Below are 20,220 nucleotides of genomic sequence, written 5' to 3'. Positions count from 1 at the left end.
GCGCTTGTAATCCCAGCTACTTGGGGGGCTGAGGCAAGAGAATTGCTTAAATCCAGGAGGTGGAGGTTGCAGTGAGTCGAAATCGTGCCACTGCACTCCAGCCTGGGCAACAAGAGTGAAACTCTGTCTCAAACAGCAGCAAAAAAAAAGAATAGGTAGTTATTTGGTATACATTTCCCAGAGGAGCCCATAGAACTTGTTGTTCATGGGAACAAGTGAGATGAATGCTTTTCCCCTATGAGGAAAAACCCACTTATGCTATGATGTTTCTGAAGAATAATGGAAGGGAACATTTATTGCTAGAAAGATTTAGTGGAAATATTTAATTGAAATAGTTTAGAGAGCGGAAAGTACTGTTGTTACCTTACTTGGTGATACCGTTTGGCTATGTCCCCACCCAAATCTCATCTTGAATTGTAGTTCCCATAATCCCCATGTGTCATGGGAGGGACCCAGTGGGAAGTAATTGAATCATGGGAGTGGTACCCCATGCTGTTCTTGTGATAGTGAGTGAGTTCTCACGAGATCTGATGGTTTTATAAGGGGCTTTTCTCCCTTCGCTCAGCTCAGCACTTCTCCTTGCTGCCACCATGTGAAGAAGGACGTGTTTGCTTTCCCTTCACCATTATTGATTGTAAGTTTTCGGAGGCCTCTCCAGTTATGCTGACCTGTGAGGCAATGAAACTTCTTTCCTTTATAAATTACCCAGTTTCAGGTCTGTCTTTATTAGTAGTGTGAGAACGGACTAATATACTTGGTAATAGTCACTATTAACTAGTTCATTAAAAAACAAAAAGCTGATCATACACGACTTACTGAGTGTGCACTTGATAGTATATTGAATAGGATAGTTTTAAGAAAAAAATATGTCATTAGATTTAAATACTAGCATTTCCATCGAAATGTCTTTGCTGCTGTATTTAGAGCTTCCTTCTCTATCAAGTGCAACTCTGAGATGATTAAATTTTGAGTGTCCATTTCCTAAACACTTTGCATCATTGATTGCTCTGTGGGATTACTGAGGCCAGTTGACAGTTGTGTGTTTTATATGTGCACAGTGACTCTTTAAAATTGAGAGATTTTTCTGTTGTTACCAGCCTCTCTCAAATCTGATATTAGTATATTACTAGGATCAGTTGTCAGCTCAGTTAACAAAGTGTTGGCCAGAAATCAAATACTTAATGTTAAGTGTGGGCTGTTAGAATGTGGCAGAAACGGTAATTCGTGCTGGACCTTCACTGGTGGACAGGTGTGTGAAAGCAGGTAACTTTCCTCCCCTGTCTTCTCTGTCCAGTGCCTTAAATGTTCTTTGGCAAAGAGGACAGCAAATAAGTTATTCAAGAAGCTAGGACTTGATAACAATATGATCATTTCTTCAAAATTTAGATATGTGTACTTTGAGCAGATATATAAGGCAGGTGGTCATACTATTTTGTTACTGTACTCTGTTTAGCTTTCTAATACGTTGTTTATTGTGTAATATTAACATTTTGAGAACTTTTTATGCTGTATTTGATCGTAAACTTTTTTCCTTAAACATGTAATTGAAGGTAATTTCCATAGAAATTAATCATGATCACTATATAATGCCTGAAAATTAAAGGCTATTAAATATGTTAACTCTCTTACTGTGTTACAGAATAATAAATCTCTCAGAAATGTTAGATCTTAATTATAGAGTCAGAAAGGATATGTTTTCTCTTCAAAATGTTTTAAAGTTATTTACTGTATTATGTGTTATGACTGTAGTGTTTCTTTTTCTCTCCTTTTAAGATGTGTTGATTACAGAGAATGTGAAAAAAATAGAAGGAAAGAAGGGTGGATTGGATAGCTAGGAGAGAGAGTGAAATTAGATGATGAAGTAGGAACTTTAGGTCAGTGGGGCATCTCTACTGCCAGATGCTTTGCTGTGAAAAGCATAGCAGTGGGGGAGGAGGCCTGAAGCTCCTAATGCTCATAGGAATTAAAGTGGACATTGTTTTGTGAATCTGTTTTCTGGTTATGTGTAGCATACAATTAATGATTTTAAAGCTCTGTTAAGATTTGTTTCACACGTAATTCTAAAGAGCATTGCTATTTTATAATATAAATAAAAATAGCTTCAGCCCTTATTGGCTTGTATAATTGAGGCGTGTAGAAAAAAGTACAACATAATGCATATAAAAGTTTTGATATCTCCAAATCTTTAGGAACAGTGTGATACTACTGAAATACAGCTGCTTAAAGAGGTATTTGGGAAGTACGATCTTAAACAAGTTGGATATGGGTCTAAAAGTCAGTGTAACGAGTGTGATGTTAGTTTTCGATAGCTGTCGACATAAACCGAATGTAAAAGGAAGGAACATTTTCCCTGGTTAGGAAAATAATTACAAAAATGTAAAATTAACACACAAGGCCATTGCTAGTCTTAAAAGAGAGTGAGACAGGGAGAGAGTGAGGAAGCGAGGGAAGGAGGTTGGGAGAGGCCCAGGGAGAGAAAGAGGGGCAGAGACAGAGAAGGGGAGGAAGGGAGGGAATGAATTTGCCTGTTTTGTTACCTAAGTATGTCCCTAATTATGTATGCAACATTCATCTACTCTACATCATATTATACGTGATATTTAAGTATATATGAAACTTTATCAATGACTATTCTACATTAGATATTTTGTAGATAAGAATTTATTCACATAGAGAAATCACTTTTAGTAATAAAGCTTTAGATCTAACTTTTTCAGTCCTCTCCTGTGTTGGTAAAGCTATTAATAGAGGGTGATTTTATATATAATTTGCTTTATTTCTTTTTTGGTCAGTTATGTGCTAATTAATGCCATTTATGATATTAACTTAAGGATTTTTACATCTCTGTGTTAAGTTTTAATGCTCAAATCATTTAGTAATATTTCTGATCATTGTTGACTTGGAACTGAAACAATTACAAAACATGGAAATAACCTTCGGAGTGTAGTCCCCTTTTAAATTACTATGAAGAAATTCTCCCTCTGTGTTTTTATTGGGAGATAAAAAATTATTTGAGATTTAATTATTAGTGACTGTCTGAAAGTAAAAGTATATAGGGAAATTTCTAAAGTTTTTTTTTCTGTAGCTTATTTCTAAAGTAATTATTTTTTAGTTGAAAGTTGAATTTGGATGTGCTATTGTTACTTTGAGTTGACTGTACTTCTTCTTTTTTTAAGGTAAAGTGCAAGTTAAGAGTTCAGACATACAAGTTGGAGACCTCATCATAGTGGAAAAGGTTGATGAATTTTTAATATATTTTAGACCTATATATGCTAGTTATTAATGTTTAGCCTGATTATAAGTAACTTCTGAATGTGAAAGAAATTGAGATGTGTATTTTGAATCATAATATCCTTGTGTAAGATTTGTTGTATGTGAAGAAAAATCTAGATTTTTGTATACTCTGTTTTGCTAAAGTATATTTCAGTGTGTGCAGGCAAAGTCATATTTTTTCTGAAATAAGATGTTTAACTACTTAATGTTGCATTATCAAGATTATTTTATATCATCACAGAATTGTATTCGAACCTGTTTATAATAGTGTGCTTCAGTTTTCAGAACTTCCTCCTACAGAGATAATCATCCCTCATTATCCATGAGAGAATAGTTCCAGGACCCCACCAAGGATACCAAAATCCACTGATGCTCAAATTTCTTATATAAAGTTGAATAGTCTATGCATCAATAAATCCTCTGTATACTTTAAATCAGTGGTACCCAACCTTTTCAGCACCAGGAACCAGTTTTATGGAAGACAATTTTTCCATGGACCAAGGTTCAGTGGGCTTGGTTTTGGGATGAAACTGTTCCACCTCAGATCATCAGGCATTAGATTCTCATGAGGAGTGTGCAGCCTAGGTCCCTTGCATGTGCAGTTCACAATAGGGTTCTTGTTCCTGTGAGAATCTAATGCTGCTGCTGATCTGACAGGAGGCGGAGCTCAGGAGGTAATGCTGGCTTGCCCTCCACTCCCCTTCTGCTGTGCAGCACCATTCTTAAAAGCCCCGGGATTAGGGACCTCTGCTTTAAATCATCTCTAGTTGATTTATAGTACTTAATACAGTGGAAATGCTATCTAAATAGTTATACTGTATTTTTTTTTATTTTTGTTTTATTCTTTTTTTTTTTTTTTCCTGAATATTTTCTCTCAATGCTTGGTTGAATCCCGATCTGTGGAACCCATGGATACAGAGGGCCAGCTGTAGTTATATTACACATAATTATTGGATATAATTCGTATAGTTAAAAAATTTAAGAGGGAAAAGTGAATAGAAGTAAAAGCATTACAAAAGAAAAAGTTTAGATCAATGTAGGAAGAAGCTATAAGAAAAACATCAAAGGGCCAATGTGGAGATCGTCAGGGCTGCTGGTGGTGTGGAGAGTGACTGAAGGTGCAGGCTGCATCTGGAGGGAGCTGGTGGTATGGATAGTGACTGAAGGTGCAGGCTGCATCTGGACGGAGCTGGTGGTATGGATAGTGACTGAAGGTGCAGGCTGCATGTGGGGCTGTTGGTGGTGTGGAGAGTGACTGAAGGTGCAGGCTGCATGTCGGGGGAGCTGGTGGTGTGGAGAGTGACTGAAGGTGCAGGCTGCATGTAGGGGGAGCTGGTGGTGTGGAGGTGAGGGGGAGTAGGGGTGGTGTGGAGAGTGACTGAAGGTGCAGGCTGCATGTAGGGGGAGCTGGTGGTGTGGAGAGTGACTGAAGGTCCAGGCTGCATGTGGGGCTGTTGGTGGTGTGGAGAGTGACTGAAGGTGCAGGCTGCGTGTCGGGGGAGCTGGTGGTGTGCAGAGTGACTGAAGTTGCAGGCTGCATGTCGGGGGAGTGCATTCAGAGTGCTCTCATCTGTCTCATCCCCGACCACATGAGTGCGCAGGACACCTGTGTCTGTGTTAAGGGAGTTCGTTCCCAAGTGCTCTCATCTGCCTACTTCCATGACTGTGAGTTAAAAGGGCTCAGGTCAGACATAAGAAGGAAGAAATTGGAAACCCAGGAACACATATCAGAGGAAACCAACTAAAAACAAACAATAAAATGCAGACGTACATTCTAATGGTCTAAATACAGCAATCGAGACAGAATGGGTAAAAAACAAAAAAACCAAGATGCATCTCTATGTGAAAGTCTCTTCAAATACGGTGACGTAGATGGGATGAAAGTAAAAGGATAGAAAAATATATACAACGTAAAATTAAAAGTAGTAGGAGCTATGTTAATGTCCAAGAAAGTGTACTTCAGAGTGAAGAAAATTACTACAGACAAAAAGAGATATTATACAACAATAATAGGATTAATCCATCAGGAAGATACAATGATCCTAAATTGGTACCAAACAACAGACCCATAAAACTCGTGAATCAACAACTATCAGAGCTGAAAAAAGTAGACAAGTCCAGTTACAAGTGGGTACTTCAGCACCACCCTTCAGGCGTTGGATAAAAGTAGTGGACAGACGCTCCGCAGTGATGTGGAAGATTTGCATAGGACCAACCAGCAGGAGTTGCCTAGAATGCATAGACCACCATACCTGTCAATAGGAGAGAACATATTTATTTAAAGTGTCTATGGAACATTCACCAAGATAAGCCATTTTCTGTACCATAAACCTCAATAAATTGGAAAGAATTGAAATCACACAGAATGTGTTCTCTCACTGTAATAGAATTGTTAAAAATCAGTAACAGAGGCAACAGGAAAACTCTAAAACATGGAAAGTGAACAGCACACTTTGAATTAATTTATAGGATAGATAGTCACAAGGAAACCATACAGCTGGGTAAAAATGAAAATTCTGCATTCTGGAATAAGTGGGATGCATGTAAGGGCACTGCTGGGAGGAACTCTGTAGCATGAAACTCTATGGGGAAACAAGCAGAGGTCTTGGGTCAGTAATCTAAATCCCTACTGCAAGAAACTAGGAGAAGGCAGCAAAGTTAAACCAAGGCAAGCAGAAGGAAGGGAATAATAAAGATACAAGTAGAAGTCAGGAAAATGGAAAATAGGAAGACAAGATAGAAAAACAATGAGTACAAAAGCTGGTTCTTCTAAATAAGGTAATAAAATCGATAGACCTCTAGCAAGCAAGACTGACCAAAATAAAAAGAGTGATGTCACAAATCACCAGTATTAGTAATGAAATAGGGGCTTTCACTATAGATCGTGCAGCCATTAAAAAGACAGTTACAAAATACTACAAACACCTTGATGTCCATAAATAGAAGAAATGGACAAATTCTTCTGAAACCATAAAGTATAAGAATTCAGTCAAAATGAAATAGACAATATCAGTAGTCCTGTAGCCAGTAAAGAAGCTGAATTAGTAATTTAAAGCTCTAGGAAGGAAATACCTAGGTCCAGAAGAATTCCTTAAAACCATTACAGAAGACTTAGCATCAACTTTGCACAGTTGTTTTCAGAAAATAATTGAGAATGATACGCTACCCAACTCATTTTATGAGGTCAGGAATATCTTTATCTCAACACCAGAAAAAAAGACAGTACAATAAAAGAAAACTACAGCCCAATTGGTATCAGCAGTATATAAAGAAGAGTAATACATCACAACCCAGTACAGGTTATTCCAGGTATGTAAATGTGGTTCAGCATTCTAAAATCAAGCAGTGTAATCTACCCTATCAACAGAATAAAGAAAACTCACACGATCAGTTGTTGCAGGAAGACCATTTGACTTAACCCAACACTCATTCATAATGAAAACTCTGAGCAGGTTGGATTAGAGGGGGAGTAACCATATCTTGTTTAAAAAGAATTTACAAAAAACCTATAGCCAACATACTTAATGGCGTAAGACTGAATGCCTCCTTTCTGAGACTGGGGACAAGGATGTTTGCTGTTACTACTCTTACTCAATGGCACTTCTAGTCTGTAAGGCAAGAAAAGATGGATTAGAAAAGAAATGTCTCAATTTGCAGATGACCTAACTGTATACATGTACGTAGATACATGTATGTATATGTTGAAAACCCCAGCGGATCTATAGAAAATCTCCTGGAACTAGTGAGTTCAACATGGTGTCAAGTTATAAGATCGATGCACAAATATGAACCTCATTTTTATATAATAACTGAAAATGTGGGCACAGAAATTAAAAATGCAGTACTCTTACAGTCATTGCTATGAAAATGAAATCTGTGCTGAAACTTACAATGTGTTGATAAAAGTAATCTAAGAAATCATAAGTAAATAGACCCATCTCTTTTTCGGTTGGAGCATTCTACATTCCAGTTTTCCCAAAATTGTTCTGTACATTTAATACCATTCCTATCAAAATCTCAGCAGGGTTTTTTTTCTTCTTATTTTTAAAGACATAGATTATCTTGTTCTAAAACTAATTCGGAAAGGCACAGGTTGTAGAATAGCTAAACCAACTTTAACAAGGAAAATAAAGTGGGAGGAATCACCCTTCTTGATGTTAAGGCATATTGCATAGTTACATTAGTCAACATAGTGTGGAAGAAGGATAGAAACAAAGGTTAACAAAACATTATAGAGAAACCAGAATTAGACAAAGGTGTGAAAACAAGTGGAGAAAAGTTAGCCTTCTCAAATGGCGCTGGGCATCCCGAGGTTAAAAAAAAAGATCATGGACTTAATGTAAAATGTCAAACTGCAAAACTTTTAGAAAAAAATATATAAGAAATAGGAAAATAATTCTTAGACTTGACACCAAAAGGAGAATGTGTAAAAGGAAAAATTGATAGATTGCATATCATTAAAATGAAAAATGTTTGCCTTGTGAAAAACCATGTGAATACAATGAAAAGCTACAGATGGAGAAAATATTTGTAAACCATATATTCGACAAAGATTTCTATCTAGAATATATAAAAACTCCTAAAACTTTTTAACAGTAAACAAAAAAAAAATCTGAAATTAGAAAATGAGCAAAAGATTTCAAGAGACATTTTGACAAAGATTTACAGATAGAAAATAAACACATGTGCCGGGCATGGTGGCTCATACCTGTAATCCCAGCACTTTGGGAGGCCGAAGGGGACGGATCACGAGGTCAAGAGATCGAGACCATCTTCACCAACATGGTGAATCCCTATCTCTACTGAAAATACAAAAATTGGTTGGGTGTGGTGGTGTGCGCCTATAGTCCCAGCTACTTGGGAGGCTGAGGCAGGAGAATCGCTAGAACCTGGGAGGCGGAGGTTGCAGTGAGCCGAGATTGTGCCACTGCACTCCAGCCTGGTGACGGAGTGAGACTCTATCTTAAAAAAAAAAAAAAGTAAAACACATGAACAGGAATTCAACATCATTAGTCATCAGGAAATGCGAATTAAAACACAATGAAATATCAGTACGCATCTATCAGAACAGCTAAAATGAAAAAATGGTGACAATACCAAATGTTGGAAACAGTGTGAAGAAGCGGATCACTTGTATATTGCTTGTGGAAATACAAATAATAACAGTTATTCCAGAAAATCACTGGATAGTTTCTTAAAAAAAAAAAACTATAATACTACCCAACAGTTGCACTTCTGGACCTTTATCACAGAGAAATGTTAAATTATGTTGATACAAAAAACCTGTGCAGGAATGTCTGTATCTACATTATTCACAGTAGCTCAATTCCAGAAAGTCCATATATCCCAGGTGGGTGACTGGTCAGAGAAGCAGCTGTGCATTCACACCGTGGCATGCGGTGTTAGGAGAGCACAGGGCTCCTTGCTCTTGTGCCCCTAGTCTTGAGGGGAAGCAAAAAGAAACAAAAAGTGTCCAATAATTATTTGAAATTATCTAGTTTGTTTATGAGTACTCCATAAAAATAAGACAGAATAAGGACATAAAGAGTCTGAATAGGAAATTTTTAAAAATACTTTTAAAGGCCGGGCATGATGACTCATACCTGTAATCCCAGCACTTTGGGAGGCCAAGGCGAGAGGATCACATAAAACTCGGAATTTGAGACCAGCCTGGACAACACAGACCAAAATTTAAAGAATCAGCCAGGCGCAGTGGCACACACCTGCTGTCCTAGCTACCTGGGAGGCTTAGGCAGGAGGATTGCTTGGGCCCAGGAATTCAAGGCTGCAGTGAGCCATGATCATTGTTGAAACGTATTAAAGAGACCAAAGTAAATGTAAAGACAGCTCATGCCCATGGTTAGAAATATATGTTATTCAAAAGGTGGTGTTCCCTAAATTGACCTATAGATTCAGTGTTATCCCTCTCAAAATCCCAGTTGATGTCTTTGCAGAAATTGACAGGCTGATTCTGAAATTCATATGGACATTGAAGGGACCCAGAATGGCCAAAACAATTTTGAAAAAGATGGACAAACTTTGAATACTTGCACTTCACTATTTCAAAACTTAATACAGATTTACAGTAATCAGCATTTACAGGAACTAGCATTACATTGAGAATCCAGAAATAAACTGAAATTTCTAGTTAATTGATTTTCGGCAAGAGTGCCTAGAAAATTTACCAAGGTGGGACTGTGTTTGGGCGGGCGCTTTCTTGGCCCCATGTTCTTTATGAGATACATCCATGTTGTTGTGTGTAGTTGTTACCCACCCATTTTGGTGTTACATAGTGTGGTTTTTATCTGTTTTCCTGTTGATGGGTTTTTAGGTTACATCTAAGTTTTGCCTATCATGAAGGATACTTTTGTGTCATATTTGACTATATTTCTTGGTGCACACATTCCACACATTGCTGTTGCAGGTGTGCCTAGGAGTGGAGCTGCTGTGTTTTGGGTTATGCAGTTCCGCTGTGGTAGACGCTGCACGTGGTTTTGCAAAGTGGTGTACCAAATTCTACTCCAATCAGCAGTGCCTTGGCATATTTGCCAGCATGTGCATTTTCAGCCTTTTAAAGTTAGCATTTCTGATATGGATGTAGAAATGTTTTTTTTTTTTTATTAAGTTCTGGGATACATGTGCAGAACGTGCAGGTTTGTTACATAGGTGTACACGTGCCATGGTGGTTTGCTGCACCCATCAACCCGTCATCTACATTAGGTATTCTGATGCTATCCCTCCCCTAAACCCAGAGTGAGCAGGCAACCTACAGAATGGGAGAAAATTTTTGCAATCTGTCCATCTGACAGAGGGCCAATATCCAGAATCTACAAAGAACTTAAACAAATTTACAAGAAATAAAACAACCCCATCAAAAAGTGGGCAAAGGATATGAACAGACACTTCTCAAAAGAAGACATTTATGCAGCCAACAAACATGAAAAAAAGCTCATCATCATTGGTCATTAGAGAAAAGCAAATCAAAACCACAATGAGATACCATCACACGCCAGTTAGAGTGACAATCATTAAAAAGTCAAGAAACAATAGATGCTGGAGAGGATGTGGAGAAATAGGAACGCTTTTACATGTTGGTGGGAGTGTAAATTACTAGAAGTGGTTTTAATGCATATTTCTTTGAAGTCTAATAAGATTCAGTACTTTTTCATATGATTTTGTGTGTGTCTGTCTTTTATGTGACAAGCCTGCTAAAATCTCTTGGCATTTCTCTTCTGAGTTATTCTTTCTTTTCTTATCAGTTTGTGGGCTTTTATGTATTCTGGGTTGGAGTCGTTTGTTAGTTATATGTGCATTGCAGATATCTTCCTCTTCTTTCCTGGCAGGCTGTGTTGAACAGAAATTCTTAAGTTTAATGAAGTCTGCTATTATCTTTTCATGTAAGGTTAGTTTTTTAAGACACTTTTTGTTGATGGTCTTTATTAAGCATCCTTACCTCTCAAAAAGTCATGAAAATATTCTTGTCATGATTGGTGAATGATGACAATTCAGTGGGGAAAGAACTATTTTTTTTTCTTTTAGGCATTTTATTGTTTTGGCTTTCACATTTAGAGCTATAATTCTAGACAGATTTTTGTGTTTACATTGAAGTCGAGGTCAGGTGTCGTCTCCTATCATCCCCTGATGGTACTGGGTTTTCTCAGTGCTATTGATTGAAAACACAATTATTTCCTCACTGATTGGCAGTTTCATCTTTCTCATTGTGTCCCTATATATGTGGACCTATTTTTGGACGTCTAGTTTTGTATTGGTGTAATTGTCTATCTTGGTGTAATCCCATCTTTTCTTAACTACTCCAGTTTAATCTAGTTTTATTAGGTTGTACAGTTAATCCTCACATTTAATTTCTCTCAACGGTATTTTATAGTTTTTCGTGTAGAGGTCTTGCACATCTTTTATTGGTTTCATGCTAATATTAGTTTTTTTTCCCTAGTGTTAGAAAGAAATAGCTCTATCTAATAACATAGCTTCCTTCAGCTTTAACGTGTTACCTGTTGACTGACAATCCATTTATTTACCATTTATTATCCATTTATTTACCATGGGTAGATAAGTCTTTGCTTAGGTCTCAGAAATCATACATAATTCATGACATTATGTGACGTATTCTTAGTACAATTATATATTTTTTCTTTAGACTGATACAGCTTTCCCAGTTGATAAAACTATTAGTGATAATGATTAAATGTATGAATAGTGACTTGTAAAAGTTTTTATATGCCATACAATATCTTTGAGATTTTCTGTGTCATGAAAGAATATCTCCTCAAATCTGTGGGGGTTTTGCTTGTTGGCTTGTTCAGTCATAGATTTATTCTTTGACATCTATTAAGTGTTTTGTGTATGATGTGCTCTGTTTTGTGGGCATTGGAGGACCACAGTCCTCACTTTCCAGGGCCATTTAGTCTAATAGGGAGGACATAATTTTTTATAAGGCAATACCTGCTGTGTTACATGTACAGACTAACGGAGGCCACAGAAACGGCAATATTTAACGTTTTTTTCAGACATAAAGCTTTTTTTTTTTTTTTTTTTTGAGACAGGGTCTCGCTCTGCTGCCCAGGCTGAAGTGCAGTGGCATGAACATGGCTCACTGCTGCCTTGACCTTCCTGGCTCAAGTCATCCTCAGCCCTCAGCCTCCCTAGTAGCTGAGACCACAGGCATGCCACCACACCGGCTACTTTTTAAACTTTTTGTAGAGGTGGAGTTTTGCCATGTTGTCCCGTCTGGTCTCAAACTCCTGTCCTCAAGTGATCCTCCCATGTTGGCCTTCCAAAGTGCTGGCATTACAGGTGTGAGCCACCATGCCTGGCTGACATGAAGTTTTTTTTTTTTTTTTTTTTTTTTGAGATGGAATCTTGCTCTGTCACCCAGGTTGGAGTGCAGTGGTGCATCTCCACTCACTACAAGCTCTGCCTCCCGGGTTCATGCCATTCTCCTGCCTCAGCCTATAGCTGGGACTACAGTCACCCGCCACCACACCCAGCTAATTTTTTGCATTTTTTTTTTTTTTTTTAGTAGAGACGAGGTTTCACCATGTTAGCCAGAATGGTCTCAATCTCATGACCTCATGATCCGCCTGCCTCGGCCTCCCAAAGTGCTGGAATTACAGGCATGAGCCACCGGACATGAAGCATTTTTAAAGTCACTACTATATATCATTATATGGCTCACTCATGGGAAAAAAAATCTTAGCATTTCAACTAAAATGTGAATTAAAATATCAATTTTTTATATACAAATTGTGTTAGTTATTTCAGCAGAATTTTAATTATATTATCTTAGTTGTTTTCATAGCTATTTCTTCTCTGGAATGGAATTGTGTTAATTTGTAAACGTGCATGTGGATAATTAATCTTTTATAATGCTCTTTGCAGAATCAAAGAATTCCATCAGACATGGTGTTCCTTAGGACTTCAGAAAAAGCAGGTATTTTTACATTTAAAAAAACTTACCTAACTGTATATTATTACTGCAAAAACAAATTTACAAATATCTATACAAGCAAAAACTGTTTTCCTTAACATTTTTAGTATGCTGCAGCAATGAGGAATATTCTGTAGAAATGGTATTTTACTTTGAATATAAACACATGAAACCTCTGAAAAAAGAGTCCACATTTTCATATGAAGCTACTTTACAAAGAAAATACACACACTCCAGTTACATTGCTGATGATTTAGTATTTTCGTAGTTTAATTTTCACTTTAAAAGGTAAAAGTAAAAATTATCCTATAAAAATTTTCTTTGAATGATAGTATATTGAATTTAGTAACATCTAAATTATATTTAATTGTCAATATTTAAAAGGGTGTTTGCTGTGAAATATATTTGTTTAAAAATAATCCTGGCCGGGCGTGGTGGCTCACGCTTGTAATCCCAGCACTTTGGGAGACCGAGGCGGGCGGATCACGAGGTCAGGAGATCGAGACCACGGTGAAACCCTGTCTCTACTAAAAATACAAAAAATTAGCCGGGCGTGGTGGCGGGCGCCTGTAGTCCCAGCTACTTGGAGAGGCTGAGGCAGGAGAATGGCGTGAACCCGGGAGGCGGAGCTTGCAGTGAGCCGAGATCGCGCCACTGCACTCCAGCCTGGGCGACAGAGCGAGACTCTGTCTCAAAAAAAAAAAAAAAAAAAGAAAAAAGAAAAATAATCCTATCAGGACCTATGCATCCAGTGAGTGTTTTCATTCAGATTCATACTGACATCTAATTAAATGATGATGTTACTTAAAATTTGATGGCTATTTTGCATTTGCAATTTTATTCAGCAATTCAGCAAATACTTATTTACCACTTATTAATATGTACCAGGCACTAATTGTTGCTTAAGGTACAAAAGGGAGCAACTTTCAAAGAGTTTATAGTCTTGGTGGCAGTGCATACATTGACAGCAATAATCCTAATTGTATAGGTACTGTACTCAGAAATGTTTGGGGCTATGTGGGAACAGATAATTTTGACTATTGAGTTGACGCAGACTTTGCAGAAAAAATGCTATTTATATGACCTAAGCTTTCAAAAATACAAAGATGGAAAAGAGGTAATTGGATAGAAGCCTAGTGTGGCCAAATAGAAAAATTGTTGCAAATTGGGAAACCTGAGTTTGAATCACTTTGGCCAGTTTCTAGTTATGTGACCTTGCCAAGTGGGCACACGTTTTCATCATCTCTGAAATGAGAGAGGTATATCAAGTAATATCCAGAGTTTCTTTCTGCCCTACATTCCTGACATTATTTATAAATGAACAGTAGTTTTTATAGGAAGCTAAGCATGTTATTATTTTTATTAAAAACTCAGCATATATCTTATTTCTAATGTGAAAACTGTAGAAAGGACTGTTAGATTTCAGAGTTGTTGATTTTTTCTCTATTTATAAACAACATACTTTTAGAAGGGACATTTTTGTCAAAGAAGAAAAATGTTTTCTCTTTCTTTTTTTTTTTTTTTTTTTGTGTTTTGAGACAGAGTCTCGCTCTGTCGCCCAGGCCGGAGTGCAGTGGCGCAATCTCCGCTCACTGCAAGCCCCGCCTCCCGGGTTCACGCCATTCTCCTGCTTCAGCCTCCCGAGTAGCTGGGACTACAGGCACCCACCACCATGCCTGGCTAACTTTTTGTATTTTTAGTGGAGACGGGGTTTCACCATGTTAGCCAGGATGGTCTTGATCTCCTGGCCTCGTGATCCGCCCGCCTCGGCCTCCCAAAGTGCTGGGATTACAGGCGTGAGCCGCTGCGCCCAGCCAAATGTTTTCTCTTTCTACCAGTTGTAGTTACATGGTTACTTACATTGTGAGATGAATTCTGCCATTAACAGGAGATCAGCTCTACCCAATAATCAAGTGACTTCTGTACACTTGATACATTTGTTATGTGTTGTTTCATGTGAGCTTTTATTTTCCCAACTGTGGCAGGGACTGGCTGGCTACTTTTCCAACCCATTTCTCTTTCCTCTTGGAAACACAGCTAGACTCCCTTTCCTGCCCAGTTATCTGGTCCCATGTCACTTAACTCTGGCCAAAGAGGGAGAGCCAAAAGTCTGTATGCCACATCTAGCCCTACACCTAACCTCTCCTGCAGGCACCCACTCGTCTCTTCCGCCTTGCTGGTTAGATGGCCATGACTAGGGCAGTCTTGGAAACTGCTTGTTAAAGATGCCAAAGCTTCCATCAGCCTGGTGTCCTGAATGAATGTATGGAACAGAGCCCCTCCCCTTCCATTACCAAATGGACTCTATATAAACTCCTATCGTTAAGCAGTTCCATTTGCAAGGTTAATCTTTTATGATAGCTGGTGTTTCCTTAACTGATTTCTCATCCTAATTGCTCTTCATTCTGGAAGCCTTCTTACTAATTCTCTTTGCAAGTGGTATTATTTGCTTTTGAAGTGTTAATGCTTATATTTTGAAGCCATCATTTGCCAGTATTGGAATATAATGTGCTCTTTTTTCAAGCAATTCGGATCTTCTTAACAGTAGTGTAATAAGACCATTTAGGTGCTTTTACAGTCCAGTGGGTAGGCTGTCTTCATAGTTTGTCACATGTGAATGACTCACCTCATAGTGCATTGCTTCACAGCACAGACTGCTGAGTGGGAGAACTCTGCAGGCCCTCCAGTCCCCGGAAAGGCTCATCTCCTCAACCACAGACGGAGGCCAGAATACATAACCCTTGATCATGGGCGTGTAGTCTTTCCGTGTGTTGCTGGGTTTGATTTGCGACTGTTTTGTTAAGGCTTTTTTTGCATCTATTTTTAAACAATGTATTGGACTGGGTGCGGTGGCTCACACCTGTAGTCCCAGCACTTTGGGAGGCTAGGTGAGGAGATCACTTGAGGTCAGGAGTTCGGGACTAGCCTTGCCAACATGGCAAAACCCCGTCTCTACTAAAAAATATATATATATATAATAAAAAAATAAAAAATATATATATATATAACGTATATATATATATATACATATATATATATATACACATATATATATATATACACATATATATATATATACGTATATATATATATATAAAACAGAAATTAGCCAGTTGTGGTGGCACAAGCTTGTAATTCTAGCTACTCAGGATGCTGAGGCAGGAGAATCACTTGAGCCTGGGAGGCAGAGGTTGCAGTGAGCCGAGATTGCGCTAATGCACTCCAGCCTGGGTGACAAGAGTGAAACTCCGTCTCAAAAACAAACAAACAAACAAACAAAAACATGTATTGATTTATAGTTTTTGTTTCTGCTTTTTCTTGTGTTATTTTTGTTTTGCTGTCAGGGTAATACACTGGCCTTTGTGGAATGAGTTAAGAAGTGTTCTTCTATTTTTTGGAAGAGTTTGTGAAGAATTATTATTAATTCTTTGTTAAGTGTTTGATAGAATTCACCCATGAAACCCTCTGGGACTGGACTTTGCTCTGATTTTTAAAAAATTACTAATTCAGTTTCTTTACTTGTTACAGGATTATTCAGATTATCTGTTTCTTTCCGAGTCAGTTTTGGTAGTTTGTGTCTTTTTCATAATTTGTCCACTTTATCTAGGTTATCTAATTTGTGGCCATGCAGTTGTTTTTAGATTTCCTTGCAGTCCTTTTTATTTCTGTCATGTTGGTGTAGTGTACCCTCCTTTGTTCCTGATTTTAGTAATTGAACTCTTCTCTTTTTTTCTTGCTCACCCTAGCTTAAAGGTTTGTCAATCTTGTTGATCTTTTAAAATAACCAGCTTTTGGTTTTAATGATTTTTCTCACTTGTTTTTCTGTTCTTTATTTCATTTATTGGTTTCTGTTTTTATTGTTTTCTTCCTTCCACTTGTTTTCTGTTCAGTTTAGTCTTCTTTTTGTAGTTTAAGGTGGAAAGTTATTTACTTGAGGGTCTTTTTTAGTACAGGTGTTTATAACTACAAATTTCTATCTACTGCTTTTGCTGTATTTCATGAGGTTTGGCCATATATCTCAAAATTATTTTCTAATTTCCCTTGTGATTTCTTCTTTGATTCATTGCTTATTTAGTTTTAGTTCTTATTTTTATTTTTTTTTGTAGAGACAGGGTCTTGGTTTGTTACCCAGGCTGGAGTGCAGTGACATGATCATAGTTCACTATGATGATCACTGTAACTTTGAACCCCTGGGCTCAAGCACTTCTCTTGCCTCAGCCTCCCAGGTAGCAATACGGGCACACAGCACCACACCTGGGTAATTTTAAAATTTTGTTGTAGAGACAGGCTGTGTCTGTTGCTGTGTTACCCAGGCTGGTCCCAACCTCCTGGCCTCACGTGATCCTCCCACCTTAGCCTCCCAAAGCACTGGGATTACAGGTGTGAGCCACCTTCTCTGGCCTGATTCATTGTTTATTAATGAATATGAATTTCCTCATATTTATACATTTTCTAAATTTCCTTCTGTTATTGATTCTAATTTCATTCCATTGTGGTTGGAGAACATACTTTATATGATTTCTATCCTTCAAAGTTTATTCACATTTGTGAAAAATGTCCTAACATACTGGGTATCCTTGAGAATATTCTGTATGCACTTGAGGAAAATCTACATTCTGCTCCTGTTGAGTGGAATGTTCCATAGATTTTTGTTCTAGGTCTGCAGCATTGTTCACATCTTCTTTTTTTGTTCATCTTCTATCTAGTTGTCCTATCCATTATTGAACGTGGAGTACTGAAGTTTGTCACTATTTCTCTGTTTTTCCTTCTATTCTGTCAGATTTTGATTAATGTATTTGAAGTTCTGCTGTTAGATGTAATATATTTATGTTTGCTTGGCAGATTGACCCTTTTATCATTATAAACTGTCTTCAGCCATGCACCTCTCTTTTGGTTACTTTTTGCACCTTTTTTCTGTTGTCATACTTTCTACCTATTTGTCTTTGAACATGAAGTGTGTGTCTTGTAGACAGCATGTAATTACATCATGATTTTTCATTCATTCTGTCAATCTGTGCTTGTTTAAAAAAATCAGCTTTATTTAGGAAAATTCACATCCAGCAAAATGTATCCATTTAAAATCTTAGCAGGTATGTACACTTACTAATTATTATTCTCCCCATCCAGATGAGCTCCCTTTGCCCTGTTATCCTGCCTGATCAGCCTTACAGCCCTACATCAGTCTCTCCAGTGTCTCTTCTCTCATACCTGGCTGTAGAGTTCCAGCTGAGAAGGCCACACAAGCATCTGACTGGAGCTCTGTGAATCAGTAGAGTTCACTGTGTAACCCACAGTGTTCCCGTTGACTAGGCCTGTTCTTGAAGGCGGCTTATTCCAACTTTCTCAGTGTTTATCCTGTCTGCCTTTACCACCTGTTCGTTAACTCTTAGCCATCAACCCTCCCCTCAGCCCCGCCACTTTCAACTACAGCTCCATTGCCTTCTTCCTGTAGGCATTGAAACATGTCTCTACCCGGTCACCAAAGAACACCCCCAACCTCCAGTGACCCGACACAGCTATCTAGCTACCATCCCTTCTCTGTCCTTTGCTTTGCAGCCAAACCTTTTGAATAAGATGTTTTTCGTCATGACCTCACCCTACATCCCCTTTCTCTGTGAAATTTAAATGGTGTTTCTCAGGATTCTGTCTTAAGCACACCTACGTTTGTGATGTACGTGTTCTTCCTGGGAAACTGTAACTTCATTCATGGCTTTATATCATCTGATTATACACCAGAGACTGATGGGAGGTAGGTGGCACACTCAAAAGTTTCCATTGGTCTCTGCCTGTTGATTGGAGCCTTTAATCCATTTCTGTTTAATGTAATTACTGATAAGGCAGAATTTACATCTGCAATTCTGCTGTTTGTGTTCTGTGTGTCTTGTGATATTTTTGTGTGTCTTTGTTGCTCCATTACTGTCTTCTTTTGTTTTGAATATTTTCTAATGTGGTGTTTTAATTCCCCATCATTTCTATTATAATGTACTTAAAAAACTATTTTGTTAGTGATTGCCCCAGGGATTTTAACTAACACAGCTCACTCTTAGCTAGGTTTAGTGTTTTTGTTGAATAAATGCTCCTGGAATTCTTTCAAGTCCGATTATTTTCTAGAGTTCTGAAACAGTTGCTTTTGGCAATTTTCACTAATCTTCTCATTGCAGTTACACAAAAGTATATTTTCAGAGGTTTTTATACTGCCATCCCTGTTTACTTCACCTGCTTATTTATGATTTATTTGTCCTGTTTTACAAATGTGTATCCAGTGTAATGAATAACAAAATGCTTTAATTTGGGAGATGCTATTGTATTAGTTGCCCTTTTAACAATTGTGATGGAAATATATGGAAGATATATTCCAAATATGAAAACAGTTTTGTGTAATTAAGTGGAAAAGATTATGTAGATTGTGTTAGAAGATAAATTATGAACAAAGTCAAGCACTTTAAAGCTGAAAGGTGTTTAGAAATGTCCACTTTTAAGAAGAGGAATCTGAGGGCTGGAGAATGTAAATACCTTGTTTAACATTCTATGACTATTAGCAATTTTATGGGGTTTTTTGTTTGTTTTTTCTCATTTTGGAGGAGGTCTCGCTTTGTGACCCAGGCTGGAGTGCAGTGGCGTGATCTCGGCTCACTGCAACCTCCGCCTCCCAGGTTCCAGCGATTCTCCTGCCTCAGCCTCCTGAGTAGCTGGGACTCCAGGCACGCCACCACGCCTAGCTGATTTTTGTATTTTTAGTAGAGATGGGGTTTTACCACGTTGGCCAGGCTGGTCTTGCACTCCTGACCTCAAGTGATACACCTGCCTTGGCCTCCCAAAGTGCTGGGGTTATAGGTGTAAACCACTGAGCCCGGCCACTAATAGCAATTTTAGAAATTCTTCTTCAGCCTCTTAATGTTTCACTGAATCATTTTTAAGCCATAGTAAGACAGAAAAACGTAAATGGAATATTAGAATATTACTCAAATGAGATAATCTATTGTGTTAACCTTGGATAAATAACACTTTCAAATTGATGATGTTTTAAAACATTTCTCTCTAATTTTGTCTTACATTCCATGTTGTAGGGAGAATCACTCTTTGTAGTGGAGTGATAATATTTTGAAGGTCGTGGATCCCTTTGAGAATCTTAAGAATTATCACCTCTTTCCTCAGAAAAATGTATACACTGCATACGTATGCTGGATTTTTTATTGTTTACATATCCCTGGAAGATTATTGATGGGTTCAAGTTAGAACCCTGCTGTAGTTTTTTTTAACCTATGCTTCTATTTTCATCCTCAGTTTTATTTTTTCTGTCAAATTTAAATTGTTAAAATAATAGTTACTCAAATGCAGATATTAAGAAGTCAGGGCCGTGCGCGGTAGCTCACGCCTGTAATCCCAGCACTTTGGGAGGCCGAGATGGGTGGATCACGAGGTCAGGAGATCGAGACCATCCTGGCTAACATGGTGAAACGCCGTCTCTACTAAAAATACAAAAAAGTAGCTGGGCGTGGTGG

General features: G+C 37.9%; 1 protein-coding gene across 4 annotated transcripts in view; it reads left to right on the top strand.

The window, feature by feature from the left end:
• ATP9B (ATPase phospholipid transporting 9B (putative)) overlaps positions 1 to 20,220 on the top strand; it is a 302,366-nt gene that overhangs the window by 68,036 nt on the left and 214,110 nt on the right. For 2 of the 4 annotated variants that reach the window (XM_003280182.4, XM_030810244.1), the window contains exons 6-7: positions 3,177 to 3,235; positions 12,670 to 12,721. In XM_003280182.4, the coding sequence (XP_003280230.2) occupies positions 3,177 to 3,235; positions 12,670 to 12,721 (111 nt within the window). Of the gene's footprint in view, positions 1 to 3,176; positions 3,236 to 10,616; positions 10,676 to 12,669; positions 12,722 to 20,220 lie in introns of those variants that run through there. The other 2 variants (XM_030810245.1, XM_030810246.1) reach the window with 2 other exon arrangements.

The sequence above is a fragment of the Nomascus leucogenys genome, chromosome 4 (assembly GCF_006542625.1).
Source record: "Nomascus leucogenys isolate Asia chromosome 4, Asia_NLE_v1, whole genome shotgun sequence".
In the NCBI taxonomy this organism is placed as follows: domain Eukaryota; kingdom Metazoa; phylum Chordata; class Mammalia; order Primates; family Hylobatidae; genus Nomascus; species Nomascus leucogenys.
This window is presented reverse-complemented; position numbering and strand designations above follow the sequence as displayed.